Here is a 15,077-nt window from a genome sequence, read left to right as displayed (position 1 = left end):
ACTAAAAAAATTATATAATTTCCGTTAAAATTACCTAATAATAAAAGCAACTACATTTTTTCATTTATTACTATCTTTGCTTGCGGCTTCGCCTGCATGAAGAGATTTTCCGGGATAATTTTTTTCCGAATTACTTGATATGTATTGTTTTATTATGACCAGATTACACAAAATCATTATAAAAAGCCTATGTGTTATTCCGATGTATAACCAATATTACTGTAAAGTTTCATCCAAATCTGTTCAGTAGTTTTTTCGTGAAAGAAGAACAAACATACATAAATACATTATACATACATGCTCACAAACTTTAGCATTTATAATAAAAATAAGAATCAAGGACTTTGAGCCGCTTAGCGACCGTGTGAGTAATAATAATCAAAATTATCGATATGACAGTATTGCCCCTAATAATAAGAACATAGCAATACCAAAGAACCGTAATTTTACTAGCATATATAATACAGGAATAAATGTATTCTTAAACAGTTATTCAAAATCAAGATCAACATCAAAACAAGATCTATATGAAATAGTTTCCTCGAACCTAACCTTAATAAAGACAAATTAACCACTGTATTGCTTCTCCAATAGTTGATACGTATAGCGTGAAACTTTTGTAATAAAAAGTCTATTAGTGGCAGTGGCGGACTTTTTTCATGCCGAATAAGTAGATGAATAGGACAGTCGTACCGGTACTTACGGAATATATAGAGGTAGTAATTTCAACATGCAAATATTTATGACACTTTTTTACCATGAAAAATATATAGTAGAACCAGGAGGATAAGCTAGTGCTCAAAATACTACTTACTTTTGCCTCTCCTCACGACATCTTCGGTAAACCATTTATAAGCCTTACTCCAAGTTATCGGGTTCACTGAACTTGAACTGCAGTTGAATACAGGTACGTCGTTTGTACTGAAAATAAATTTATTAAAAGTCATATAGGCCAGATAACACAACATATCGATGGTAGACTAAGAGATATTGTTTTTCGAATTTTTTTCACTAATTTAAAAAAAAAACATAGAAAAATGTCAAATGTCAAATGTATAAATGTAAGCGGCGATAGCCTAGTTGTGTGTGGAACGGACTGCTAAGACGAATGTCCGCAGGTTCAAATCCCAAGGGCACACACCTCTGACTTTTCTAAAAATCATGTGTGTATTCTTTGTGAATTTATCGTTCGCTTTAACGGTGAAGGAAAACATTGCGACGAAACCTGCATATCTCAGAAGTTCTCTATAGGAATTTCGAAGTTGTGTGAAGTCTACCAATCCGCACTAGGCCAGCGTGGTGGACTAAGGTCTAATCCCTCTCAGTAGTAGAGGAGGCTCGTGCTCAGCAGTGGGCAAGTATATAATACAGGGTTGATATTATTATTTTATTTATTATTATAGAAAAATGTGCTGATTTTATATATGCATGAAACTTGTGTCACAAGAAAATGTCGGTTAAGTCTTAGCCTTTCAACCGTCGATATTATAACGTAGGACTCACGCTGCAGACCAAAATTATTTTTGGTTTAAGAATTGAACCCGGAACATTTTGGTTGATATCCTATTGACTGTGCTGGCGCACAATTTAGTATTGCATTGTCGTAATGCTGCTCCCCCAACTGATGGATATCAAATGTATATCTTCTGTCTTTAGAATGCTACTCGCCAACCGAGCTAATGTTTGGTTATGAAAACCAAATCGTGTTTGTCTGTTTGTTTGCGTGTGTGTGCAGAAATAAAAGAAACTACATTCACGTCCGGTTTTAAAAATAAGTACCTTCCAGATTTAGCCGCCGCGATGATACAGAGGTTAACCACGTAATCCACAGGGATAAAGTCAATAACGTTTATATGCCGTCCCGGGGTGACCCTACTGTAGCCCATGGCTACATTGTATAAGGCTCTGGGGACGCCTTGCCAGTTACTTGACCAGCCTGGTGTAGGCGCGTCTATCGTGGCAGTCACTGGAATAAGATAGCGGTAAAAAATTATTTAGTTAGGTAAGGTTTTACGAGATTAAGTCTGGGTGATCGGTTATTCGCTTCGGGTATTAACAGTTAGATATTAGCAACTCGGGAAAATCATGCTGAGTTCAGAAATAATTCTTCATTTTGAAGCAGATGTTAATATTATTATTTATTCTGTATTGTATACTATTAAGTTGTTGGACACGGGCCTCCTCTACTACTGAGATGGATAAAGCCTTAGTCCACCAAGCTAGCCTAGTCCGGTTTGTCAGACTTCAAATACTCTCAAATTCTTACAGAGAACTTCTCAGGTATGATGGTTTCCTCGCATTGTTTCCGTTCACCGTTGCAAATAATACTTAGAACTTAATAATATTTAGAACAATTTTAAAAAAGTCAAAGGTGCGTGTCCATGTGTTCTGAACCCGAGGATATTCGTCTTGGAAGTCCGTTACACTCACAATTAGTCTATCGTAGTCGTTTGTATTGTGTAATTTAATTCTAATTTTACCGGCAGCTGGTCTGACTATGATCACTGGGACGTGCTCTTTGTTCTTCACTACGTGATGTTCTGCAAGTGCTTTAGCGAATGTGTATGTGTTCACTCTGCCATCTGTAACAAAGTAGATTTTTATGATAAAAGGGAAATTAACACTAGGTTCATAAGATACGATATACATGCATAATATGAAAACGTTGACTAGAGTACCCGAATCGCCCACTATATTACTATGAAACAGCGTTCATTATGAATACCATGCGGCATACTGGACTAAATCACCATGCAGGTATAAATAAGATTAATTTCAGTGCTTCTGTACTTTTCTAGCTTATGCCAGTTTAAAGTACGGTGTCCACTGTTAACTTTTAAGCCGCTATCAATATTGCAGTCGATACACAGAGAATGCAGGCAAAAACTTACTTAAATACTTGTTTGTCATCTCCTCGTCGTCATTATATTTGGTAATAAAGTCCTCGACCTCGTCAAGAGTTGCTGGTGGGGGGTACAGGACCTCCCTAACTCCGTCTTGTAAGTGCGATATATGCGCATACGCTGTAGATACGTGAACGAACATCTGGAATGTAGCATAAACTGTTACTTTACACCTCGTACCGGAAATTTGAATAAATATGTACTGCCACAATTATCAATATAGTGGGCATTTAGCATTCTTATGCTATATATGCCCCATGACTACATTCTAGCTATAGGGTGAATTGATGCCACTGAATCCGCGGCTAAAATGCCGTCCATACGCCCACGCACACCATACGACGTATTGTATAATAGTAATTTAGAAATAAAATATACTTATAAATCTAAGCCTTATATTTTATAGTCTGCTGGCATGTAACATAAGGTACCTCTAAGTTTTTCATCTTTTTACTCAACTCCAGCATTTTCATGGTACCTCCAAAGTTCACTTTCATAGGAACATTCATTTTGTCATTGAACCTGACGGTAGCTGCTGCATGGAAAACTACGGACACCTGAAATAAATATACCATTAAAATANGATAAAAATAAAAATAACACTCGCTTGAGCAACTGTTTGCTTCTAGCGAAGTTTCTCGATAACGAGTTGACATTGGGCTGTAAATAATCATAATCTTTCCTTATAGGGCTTACTACTGTTCCCTTGCCTCATCAAGAATTTAGTTATTACTTCACATCTATCAAGGATTTACAGTATCATGATTATACCTCGTCAATCAAGGTCTCTGCATCTTCTTCGCTGATGCCCAAGTTATTGGCACTGAGGTTTCCATTAACTGGGATCAGTTTGTTCAAATTTTGGTTTTTCATCTTTTTAGTCTTTGAAAGAGCTGAAACAGAATTTCAATTTAAAAAATACGGAGTTTAAGTGCTATTATTCCTTATCAAACCAAAGGAATGATAAAAGATTGTTGTAAGATAAAAGATGTGATGGCGTTTGAAGAATGCCGAGATGTTTGAGTATGAGATAATGGATGAAATGTGGTTTTGGAAATTTATTTATGTAGGGAATATGTATAGATTATGTTAAAGAGAATTGAATAAAGAATCTATCTCTCCGAAAAGAATAATTTACGGGTACCGTTAAAAGTTGCGTACGAGACGAAAGATAATTTCAAAAAGTTATACGTTGAAGTACCTTCAAAACTATGTGAATGTGAAGAAGACGAAAAGGATGCATTAAGATATGAGAAAAATTTAACTATTTTTCGGATTTTATCGCGATTTTTATATTTATTACTCTTTCTCCCGACGTTTCAAAGACTTTGCAGCCTTCATGGTCATGGGAGGGGACTGAGGTGTTCATCTGAAAGTCGTTTAATTAATAAATTTTAAAGTCGACATTCTATTGGAGCCCAGTCTAGCATCAGATGCAGCAGGGTTGCTTTACCGTACTCATAAAAGAAACAAAGCTCTCGCAATTAGACCGCTTAGTAATTTTTATGTATGTACTTTACGCATGGATATTATGCACACTACGTACAAATTCGTGTAAACACTGGCTGTTTTTTTGTTTGAATAGTTTAAATTCGTCCACTCTTTTACATACATATACAAAATCTTCTTTTATATTACTTTTCGGGTTAGGCCTATCCATACTTCTTGGTTAATCATTGGATGGAATCATTGTTACTACTAGCGTAAAATATTAAATAAGAATAATTATTGTTACTCATGCGTCTCCTCTGTGCGAACTTTAAAGTAACTTCTTTATCTCGTAACATGTAAGAAGTATAATAGGGCTTAAATTCCAATACTACTCAACCCAGGCGTGACATGTCTTACTGACGCTTCTCAAATTACGAATCGGACCATGAATCGTACGGCCTAGAGCCTAAATAAGTCGCTACTCGTCCAAATATTAACTACTTAATCTTACCGGGTTATTCAGAAATTGCTGCATCCGTTGATCAGGCGAGAGCCCCTTCAACTCTCGTACTAAAAGGAAAACTTTTTCGATTCCCGTGCATGTGTATAGCAATTTTTCTATTAAAACCTGAAAATACATTCACTTTTAATGTTCTTGACGTCAATAACTTACGTAATTTACGTAACAACTTTCACATACGGCACATAGGCACATTCACGCAGAGCACTATGGGAGTTCTACGTACGATTAAATAGGACTTTCACGCAAAGCACAGTGGTACTTCCACGTAGGATATAATAGGACGTTCACTTAAGGCACATTGAGACTTTCACAGAGGACTCATTGGAACTTTCACGAAGGGCACAATCGTACTTTTATTGTGGAAAAATAAAACTTAGCTATGAATAATTGTAGATCACGTACCATGCCGAGAAAACCAGTTCCACCGGTGATCAGCACGGATTTTCCATTATAGAAGTCAGCAACGGGAACATAACTTTTAGTAGTGTTGGATGCGATTCCATTGCTGTATCTGGAATTTAAAAAAAAAAAGAATATTTACCCCCTTATTCATAAACGTTTTTTTATCTAAGGACGAGGTAAAGCTGTGATGACAAGCCTGTTTCTAAGTGCCCAACGGCACTGAGAAATAGGCATAGGGCCGTTGTGATTGGTTATTATTGTTGTATTTCAATATTAGCCAATCACAACGGCCCTACGTCTACACACTGCGAAGACTGTCATGCCGTCAGCACTGAGAAACAGACTTGTTATCACAACCTTACTCGGTCGTTAGATAAAAAACGTCTATGAATAAGGGGGTTAGTGTTTTGAAGTTTTTAACGTGTTCATATACTTTTGTGGCTCACTGTGGTTTGTACATTCTCCATTTTAAAGTGTCTCAGTTTGTCAAATTACTTTTTTGGATAGATATATCCATGTAGTACAAAGTTATTATCCACGTGATTACGTTTTGGTTAATTGTTTTCCTTATATTATCACATCGATATTAAATTGATAAAATTAGCACTGCGATTGGCAAATGATAAATTAATTCAAAACAATTAATTTAACCCCTGGACATTCGACCAATTCTGCCGGCCTGTTGGAACCGGATATTCACAGCCTAAACCCGGAATGCAACACACTTACATAGGCCAATATGACGGGTTTAACACCTTGTGCAGGGTGGTAGCTATCCGGGCGGATATATCCTACCACCAGCACGCTATCTAGATTACTACGTCTAGATTCTAGGTAGAGACATCACTATATTCTTTCCTGCCATTGATTTCTAGATTCCAATTCATACAACGCCAAAATAACATTGCTTGTATTTCGGCATGATATGAATTGATATCTAATGATATAGGATGGTATTAAGATAACATATAGTGCTGTATATTCAACATTCGTGTTCTAATAGTCCAGTCAAAATAGACAGAAAATACCTGTGAGTTAGGAAAAATTCGCATAGAGCTTAAAATTGGTATAGGCGTTAAATACTTCATTATCAATAAAATATCAGAAGTCCCCATCCAGCCTATGTGTGCGAAAGATTTTATTCAAGGTTAAAGGTACAAAATTCCGGTTTTTCCCATTTTTTCTGAAACTGGAGATATTATCGTAAAACAAGTCAAACAAAAATTGTAGATCATACAATTCTCTACAACAATTGTTCTAATATTTTTTTCGTACGAATCACCGTTCGCGAGATATCGCGATTTTAAAAGTTGAAAATCTTAAACTGTTTGTAATATGATCTACAACTTTTGTCGCACCTATTTTTACTTAAATTTTAATTTGACTGGACTATAAGTCATTATCAAGGAAGTCGTATGTTAGCAATCATTGGCGTATATTTTATAGATACGAACGTCCATATAAACTATTTGTTTCAAAATCGGAACTTAAATGGCAACCAAAACGTCACTGTTATAACCTAATTATTCACTTGAACGACAAATAATTTTACTTAAGTATTTGACTAATATTTTTTATTCAAAACCAAGTTTACATTTATACTCGAGTTGTTACATCATGAGCATCACTCCGTACATAACCAGAAGCTGTCAATATTGATCTTACTAAAGTCACTTTTAACGGATTGCAGTTCAATTTAGTTGAACACAGTGAATGTTCGGAACACCAAATCTAGTACGTAGTACATATATATCGATCTTGGCAATAATTATGTAAATTATGAACAGTGTAAAAATCTAATCTAATCTAAAAATATTTATTAAACTTCAAAGAGATTAAACAGTACAGTTAGTTATAGACCGGGCATCAGCAAAAAATTAGTGCGCCAAAAATAATTAACAGTTGATATTAAGCCGTTGTCTCATTTATAACGTTCGTGTGACACGATATCACAGCGTTCTTAGATATGAATTATGAATATAAAGATAACACATTCACACATTACATTAAAAAACATGCAAATCACGATCTGCAAAAAGTATGAAGCACATTAATATATTGCTATTTCACGTTAAATTGAGTCGCCATCGCATGAGCACAAAATTTTTGTTTGACAATTTTCCCAATTCCACAATTTATTGGAGACTTGGATGAGAAAACAACATTGTTAAAATTATGTTCGACATTATTAAAAATAATCACACAGACATAACATATAACAATTCTTTACATATTGTATCCATTAAATATTAAATATATATACGAGGTAACGTTGGCATGTGTGGCTATCTATGTTTTATACGTTCATAAGACAACGTTTAGCGCAATTTGTATTAATGTTATTTGCTGATACTCTATCGCAATAATGTGTTTTAAAAATAAAGTTGTTTTAATAACGGGCGCTAGTTCAGGCATTGGAGCTGCTACAGCGATTAAATTAGCTAAAGAAAGTGCTAAAATAGCAATAGTTGGTAGGAACAAGACTAAACTACTAAATGTGTCTGTTAAATGTGAGAATTTGGGAACGAAACCATTAGTTATCATCGCAGATGTGACCAAAGATGAAGACGTCGTCAGACTTGTGAACGAAACAGTAACGTATTTCGGCAAATTGGACGTTCTAGTAAACAACGCGGGATCAGTTTTTAGAGGAAGTATTTTTGCCGATAATGCCATCAACGTTTTCGATATGATGATGAATACGAATCTCCGATCAGCAGTGCACATCACCAATTTGGCAGCTAAACATTTAGTAGAATCTAAAGGATGTATCGTTAACGTTGGGAGTATAGGTGGAAGAGGTTTTTTTGTCCCCGAAAACTTTTCATATGGTGTTTCTAAAGCTGGTCTCGAGTATTTTACGAAGAGTGCTGCTTTGGAATTTAGCAGCAAAGGAGTTAGAGTGAACGTCGTACTTCCAGGACCTACCATAACTGATTGTTTGGATAGTTCAGGGCTAGACGAGGATGGGAAGGTTCAACAGTGGCGTAAACTCGGTGGTAAAACAGCGCTGGGTAAAGTTAGTGAAGCTGATGAAATAGCAGATGTTATTGTGTTTTTAGCGAGTGATAAAGCAAAAAGTGTAACTGGTGCGTCGTATGTTGTAGATAACGGGATGCTATTGAAGGGTTTGCATTAAGTTTGAAATGAGTTTGTCGGATAAATCGACGGCTTCCACGCACTACGTAGTAATTCAAAAAGTATATCCTGTAAAAATAGTTCCCCGTTTTAATAAACATTATTCTTTGATAAACATTGAAAATGTTTTCAAACTATAAGTACATGTTTAAAATGAATCGATAATTGTAAAGATAGTTAATGATGATGATGATGTTGATGTCTTAAATATTTACCAAAACTATAAAGTTGAATAAAACCTCACCAGTTAAATCATACTTTTTAATTTACGAGTTACGACCCAACAGAGCCATTGAATTAGTCACGAAATTGATGGAAATCAGAAAAATCAACAACGATGACGCAAAATGAATAATTTATTTAAATATATGTACATAATGTCTAAGCACGTAACGATGCATAATTATAAATACAAATTATATATTAACACACACCATGACAAGCAAAGAAAAGAAAAATGTCTATAATACATATGTAAGAACTTATAATGAAACGTAATTCGTTATCTATACTTATAATAAATCTGTAGAGAGGTCAATTATGTACATGAAATATATTTCCAAAATAAGTATCAGGGGGTGATTAGGGATCGATACTGATGCCAAAAATGCAATTAGTAAAATTTTTGTCTGTCTGTCTGTCTGTATAACCGTTATAGAAACAAAAACTACTCGACGGATTTTAACGAAACTTGGTACAATTATTTGTCATACTCCTGTGCTGGTTATAGTATACTTTTCATCACGCTACAATTAATAGGAGCAGAGCAGTGAAGGGAAATGTTGGGAAAACGGGAGAAGTTACTCAATTTTTTAAGCTTCCGTCGCGTGTGCAACCTTAATGGTTAAAGCAACACAAAAATCATGTATGACGGAAATGTTCTCCTTAAAATTATGTAAAAAATATCCCACGACAGCATATGTCTATCTTTTATGGTTGACTCACAATAACGCGTGTAACTCCCGATAGCTTAGCAGTTCGAAGCTTTCTCATTATATTTGTCTACTCTTACGTTTATAACACTCTCAGTCATCCCTAATTAAAAAAGTTAACATTATTAAATATTCCATAAAAAGAATCATAGAAATCGGTATAGAAACACCAAAGTTATACATGAAATACGCTAATAATAAGCCATCATGCGTGAATACTGAATCATGCTATAAGGATTATTTTTGTATATATATAAGGTCGCGAACGCACAGGCAGACAGCTTGCTTGGCACCTAGAGGCTAGCGAATCACCTAGCGAGTAGCTTCGTAAAACGAACATTCTCGAACGTTCGCGACCGGCTCCATTTTTGAAGTCCGAAATCCACGCGGGCGAAGCTGCGAGCGGAAGCTAGTTCTAAATAATGTTACTAAAAATACATCATTGTTGGTATTCAAAGCCGTCTCAAACTGTTTTATGTTTATACGTGAACAGCAAAGACTCTTCACAGCGCCTGATAAATGGAATGAGGTTCCTTAGAATGTCGACTGACGAAAGACGAGCCCTCGCCAGTCGACACAATTATGGAATCGGATACACACAAGTTGGTCCCGAAACGAAAAATCAACTTCTATGTTTGAGATCTACATAATTATCGTTAATAGAAATTGTAGTAGTAAGAACATTTTTATTACTATTATGATGATTCCAAAAAAACAAATCTCATTTATTTCGTGTATGTAATTGAAAAAAAAATGCTTACACCATTTTAAAAATTTAAAATTAAGTATGACTGCTGGTATTGTTACTTTTTAATTTACTTTGGCATCAGTCATTTTTTACAGATAACGATTTAAAAATAAAAAAGACAATTAACATATTACCTACAGTGCCGAAGAGATAATTATATCTAAAAAACAATATAATGAGTTGGAACTAAACATAATTGGACGCAGTTAAACTGATATAACATACACAAAGTATTCATTATTTAGATGTCGCTTCTACATTTTTTTCTGCTCAGTATCAGCCCAAAGTCGGAACTTTGTTTTCGATCTGGCGATAGGCTCGTCCTCTACACATGGGACGGAATACACACGGCGGATAGAGGGCGCCCAGTTGCGGTTAAAAGGCGTAAGTATGTGTGTCGGGAAAAATAATGGTAACACATCGAAAACTTAAGTCTCAAATAGCGTAAACACCATTTTGCCTAAAATAGACTTTAATGCAGTTAATTAACATTTCTTTTGCTAAAAAAGTGTTGAATACAATCCCGAGTTGAGCGTCAATAAACAATATGTTTTTATTTATACGGTAGTATAATATCAGCCCTGTATTGTATACTTGCCCACTGCTGAGCACGGGCCTCCTCTACTACTGAGAGGGATTAGGCCTTAGTCCACCACGCTGGCCTAGTGCGGATTGGTAGAATTCACACACCCTCATAATTCCTATAGAGAACTTCTCAGGTATGCAGGTTTCTCACGATGTTTTCCTTCACCGTTAAAGCAAGCGATAATTCACAAAGAATACACACATAATTTATTAGAAAAATCAGAGGTGTGTGCCCTTGGGATTTGAACCTGCGGACATTCGTCTCGGCAGTCCGTTCCACAACCAACTAGGCTATCGCCGCTTCATAAAGGAAATACGGTAGTAAATATCATAAAGGAAAAAACATGGTTTTATTAAACCAGGTAAAATTATAAAGGTGTGATAAAAATAGGTTTAATTACAAGATGTGTAAGGTGTAATTTATGAAGGTGACGTTGACGGCCCAAGTTAGTTTAAAATTTAAAATTAATTCGTTTATTTCGGCCTTTACGCACATAAATATTTTTATTACCAATAAAAATTAATAATCGACCCATCATTTAAAGAAATCGTAATATGCTTGCTGTGTTTACGCTCTATAGTAACAATATCTTATCATTTAGCGGCCTATTGGAACTGAAATGTAAAAATCGGAATAATTTAGATAGCAAAGGAATCAAATACGTTTTGCAGTAGCTCGTGGGGTATCCAAATTGAATCTCAGATTCATTCGCTGAACCACTTTTTAACGGTAACCATAATTTTAGGATGCATTTGAGATAAATTAACTACTGCACGGCCTCAAACAACGGTTGATTCACTTCACATAGTCATCGAAAAAAATATGGAATCACATCATATTAATGAGTCATATTTCTTATGAACAGACCGCAAAAGGTCAAGGTCTTTACGGACTAAGACGTTAAATTATTATGCTCTGGCATTATAACGACTTCTAGAATTTTCCATGTAACCGATTATATCATACTAGCTTTCGCCTGCGGCTCCGTCCGTATGAAAAAGTTTTCCGCGATAGTTTATAGTACTCAGCAGTAACGTAACTTCCTAAAAGAGAAAAAATGAAAAAAAAAAATACAAAATAGGTTTAAGGAACTTCTCCTGAGATTAGCGACTTTCATCGAACAAACAAACTTTTCAGTTATATATATAGCTAAAGTGTTTGTTTTATATAAATATTAGTGTAGGTGCATATAATTCGCCATAAAAGTTCATTTATAAATATATTATTGCCTTTAAAAAAATCCTAATGTAATCATTTTTGCCTACGTATGACGATGCATAAGAAATTGATACTCCCTTATATAATAAAGAAATAGAAAAGCTAAGAGTCGGAAAGGACAAAAAAGGGAGAAGAGTCTGCCTCAGCGGAGTGGTTATATTACGGTTTGACTGCAGTGCTAAGGTCTCGGGTTCGATCCGGGTCGGGCAAAGTGATATTGGGTTTTTCTACTAGATTTAGCCCGGCTCCTGGAATTTGTGCCCGATATAGTCTCGCTTCGTATATCGTGCGGCGGGCAACACTTAGCATAAACTAAATGCTCTGATTGCACCTCTGCCTACCATTTTGGTGATAAAGGCCTGATGTGTGTGTATTTAAACGCATACTATCTAACTAGTTCATGTCGTGTTGTATAGTAAACTGATAAGCGAAGAAATATCGTGCAGTACTCAAAACTTAATACAAAAGTGCTTCCGGTATTCAATCTGTATTTTATTCGGTGATAAAAAAATTATGTTTTTTTTTGTTTATTTTTTTTTTATTCTGGCACGGGAAGTGACCCTGGTAGTAAGTCGAATGGGAGTCCAATAGAATGTCGACTGACGAAGGATGGTTTCCCCTCGACAGAAGACCAATTATGCCGGCCTGTTGGAACCGGATATACACAGGCTAATTCCGGAACACGACATACTTATCTGAGCCACTATTGCGGGTTAAACAGTTTGAATATGGTGGTCGCTGTCCGGACGGATGTAAAATATATTCTACCACCAGCAAAACTAGAACTAAAATTACTCTGTACTATAAAACGACAGACTGACAATTTTATTACTAAATAACAACATAGTGTCACTTACGTATTCTTAGTCGGAATCGCGAACCAGTTTCAACCTATAAAGTAGGTCATTTTCATGGGCGAGTGCTGAGAGGACGTCACGGAGGCCTCTCGATCGGCGATTCGAGTGAAACCGTGTTGTTCTCTAGTACTTTAATATGTCTCGCGTAAGTTTCATAATATTCCTGTCAATTCTACTATTCTTATGATTTCTACGTATAGTAATTCACTCATTAATATTTTAAAATTCCTGCTATACAGGCCTGGCCTAGTGGAGTAATTTTTTACTAGTTTATAGCTATGGTGTCTAATATCTATATAAGTTTGCGAACATTAGTTACGCCTCTGTCTAGCCTTTACTAAAAAATGTATAAACCTTTGTCAAAGTTGATAATTTGGTAACAAGGGTACTTACGGATTGGCCGTTGAGTGGACTCCTGCGCAACTAACAATTTTTCTAAACACAACCGTCTTGTGAGCCAGACGGCTTACTGTCTGTCTCATTACGAATAACATTTTGACTCGAGTCCATCACACTGCAACGGATTTTATTCTCCTCACACTTTCCTGCTTTATTGTTCCAGCAATATGTAAGTAAGTGGCAACTTGCAAAACGTCTATTTCAATTTATACAGAAATATTAGCGATTGTTTTATTGAGTCCCGTTTTTATTTAAAACCCGGCAAAGGTTCACGATGATTATAGCCAAAAAGCCAAATAATAAGTAATCTGTTAATATGGTAAAATAAGTGGTGTTCTTGTAAAGTATTGCTAGACTGGCAAAGATTATAGGGGCCACGATGGGGATCGTTGGCAGGCAGCGGGGGGCTGTCCACCCTCAGTGTGCGCACTTTGTGGTGCGTTACTGTGCGACGTTTACACATCTTCGGTTGATGGACGGCATTGTGCAGTTGGCCGTGTGCGTTAATTCCGAGAGCGTTCTTCGGTGCGCGGGGGCTTCTGAGCCCCCCTTTCTCTCCCCATAAGAGACGGACAGTCAGGCGGCACCACGCAGGGACGGCTGCGGACGCAGACTTAAACATTTCCATCCGAGGAAGCCCGCAGCCGTAACTAATGCGCCGAAGAAGGCCACCGCGGAGTTCTAGTTGGTAGACCGTTGCGTAGGTTTAGTTGTATATATGTCGCCCGAAGGTCTCCATAAATCCAGGTGGCTCTTCGTCGGGCCGTAAGGTGACGGTTAACCTAACATAACCACTCAGTCGCCCCCCAAGAAGGCTGGGCGGTAGTAATGAGGAACTTTCTCCGTGACAACAAAAAAAAAGACTGGAAAAGGTGAACTGGTAAATTAAAATTACAATTAGTGCAATAAAATTTGAACACTATTTAATAAAAATATATTGCTTTGAATTTGCTTAGAGGAGTCTACATTTTTCGAAAAGGTTTTGGTTTTGAGTGGTTATTGAAGGCGGTTAAATTTTTTGTTAAAATTATTTTTATTTTCTATATTATGTTTTTTAAACTACTTCAAAAGAAAGATGACGTTTACAATTCGACGTGTATTTCTTTCCTACGTATGTTACTAAGAACTCAGTCATTTATTAACCAATTTGGAAAATTCTTTTTTTATTTGCAAGGATTGCTTTTTGTCTGATGGTAAACGATACGACATAAGCATAAGCAGTAGAAACACCATGTAAAAATGTTAATTACAAAGTATTGTTTGGTATTCCACTGCGCTCGCCATCCTGAGACATGAGATGTTAAGTCTTATTATGTCCAGTAGTTATACTGGCTGCAATGTTCTTCAAACCGGAACACAACAGTCACTACACACTGCTGCTTGACAGTAGAAATAGACGTTGTGGCGGTAGGTACCTAGGCGGACTCTCACATATGAGAGACCTTTTTTTTTTTTTTTTGTTTTCGCGGAGAAAGTGTCTTATGACTACCGCTCAGCCTTCGTGGGGAGCGACTGAGCGGTTATGTTGGGAGACCTACCACCAATAAAACAAGAATATATTTAAAATCGGTTTAGTAGTTCTTAACTTTCAAAACTCTGCCTTTAACGACATTCCGTCTCACGTTAAGTGTCGCGGTTCGGAAGTTCCTTACAAAAATGTTACTGCAACTAATTGTCTGTGAAAAATAACGTCAAAATCGGAACCGTTAGGAACATCGATATATATGTACTACGTATTAGATTTGGTCTTCCGAACATTCACTGTGTTCAATTGAATTGAACTGTTATCCATTCAACTGATTTTAGTATGGTGTCAATATTGATGCTTGTGGCTGTGTACGGAGTGCGCTCATAATATAAAAGCGCTAGTCTTAGTGCAAACTTGGATGTGAATAAAAAATATTAGAGAAATAAGTAAAATTATTTGTTATTTAAGTGAA

At 36.2% G+C, this 15,077-nt stretch overlaps 2 protein-coding genes across 2 annotated transcripts in view; one reads left to right on the top strand and one right to left on the bottom strand.

Moving 5' to 3' along the window:
* Positions 1–13,263, bottom strand: part of LOC115446384 (putative fatty acyl-CoA reductase CG5065) — a 29,101-nt gene extending 15,838 nt beyond the window's left edge. Inside the window, 10 exon segments of the mRNA XM_037442171.1 lie at positions 815–921; positions 1,780–1,966; positions 2,481–2,582; positions 2,892–3,045; positions 3,335–3,460; positions 3,675–3,775; positions 3,778–3,796; positions 4,846–4,962; positions 5,260–5,368; positions 13,132–13,263. Coding sequence (XP_037298068.1) covers positions 815–921; positions 1,780–1,966; positions 2,481–2,582; positions 2,892–3,045; positions 3,335–3,460; positions 3,675–3,775; positions 3,778–3,796; positions 4,846–4,962; positions 5,260–5,368; positions 13,132–13,232 — 1,123 coding nt within the window. The 5' untranslated portion in view covers positions 13,233–13,263.
* Positions 7,535–8,649, top strand: LOC115446383 (3-oxoacyl-[acyl-carrier-protein] reductase FabG). Its single transcript, XM_030173030.2, has one exon. It carries the CDS (start codon positions 7,625–7,627, stop codon positions 8,396–8,398), a length of 774 nt encoding a protein of 257 aa, XP_030028890.2. The 5' UTR covers positions 7,535–7,624; the 3' UTR covers positions 8,399–8,649.
* Positions 13,264–15,077: the final 1,814 nt, after the last annotated feature.

The sequence above is a fragment of the Manduca sexta genome, chromosome 24, assembly GCF_014839805.1.
Source record: "Manduca sexta isolate Smith_Timp_Sample1 chromosome 24, JHU_Msex_v1.0, whole genome shotgun sequence".
NCBI lineage: Eukaryota > Metazoa > Arthropoda > Insecta > Lepidoptera > Sphingidae > Manduca > Manduca sexta.
Note: the sequence above shows the minus strand (reverse complement) of the source record. Positions and strands in the feature narration are given on the sequence as shown.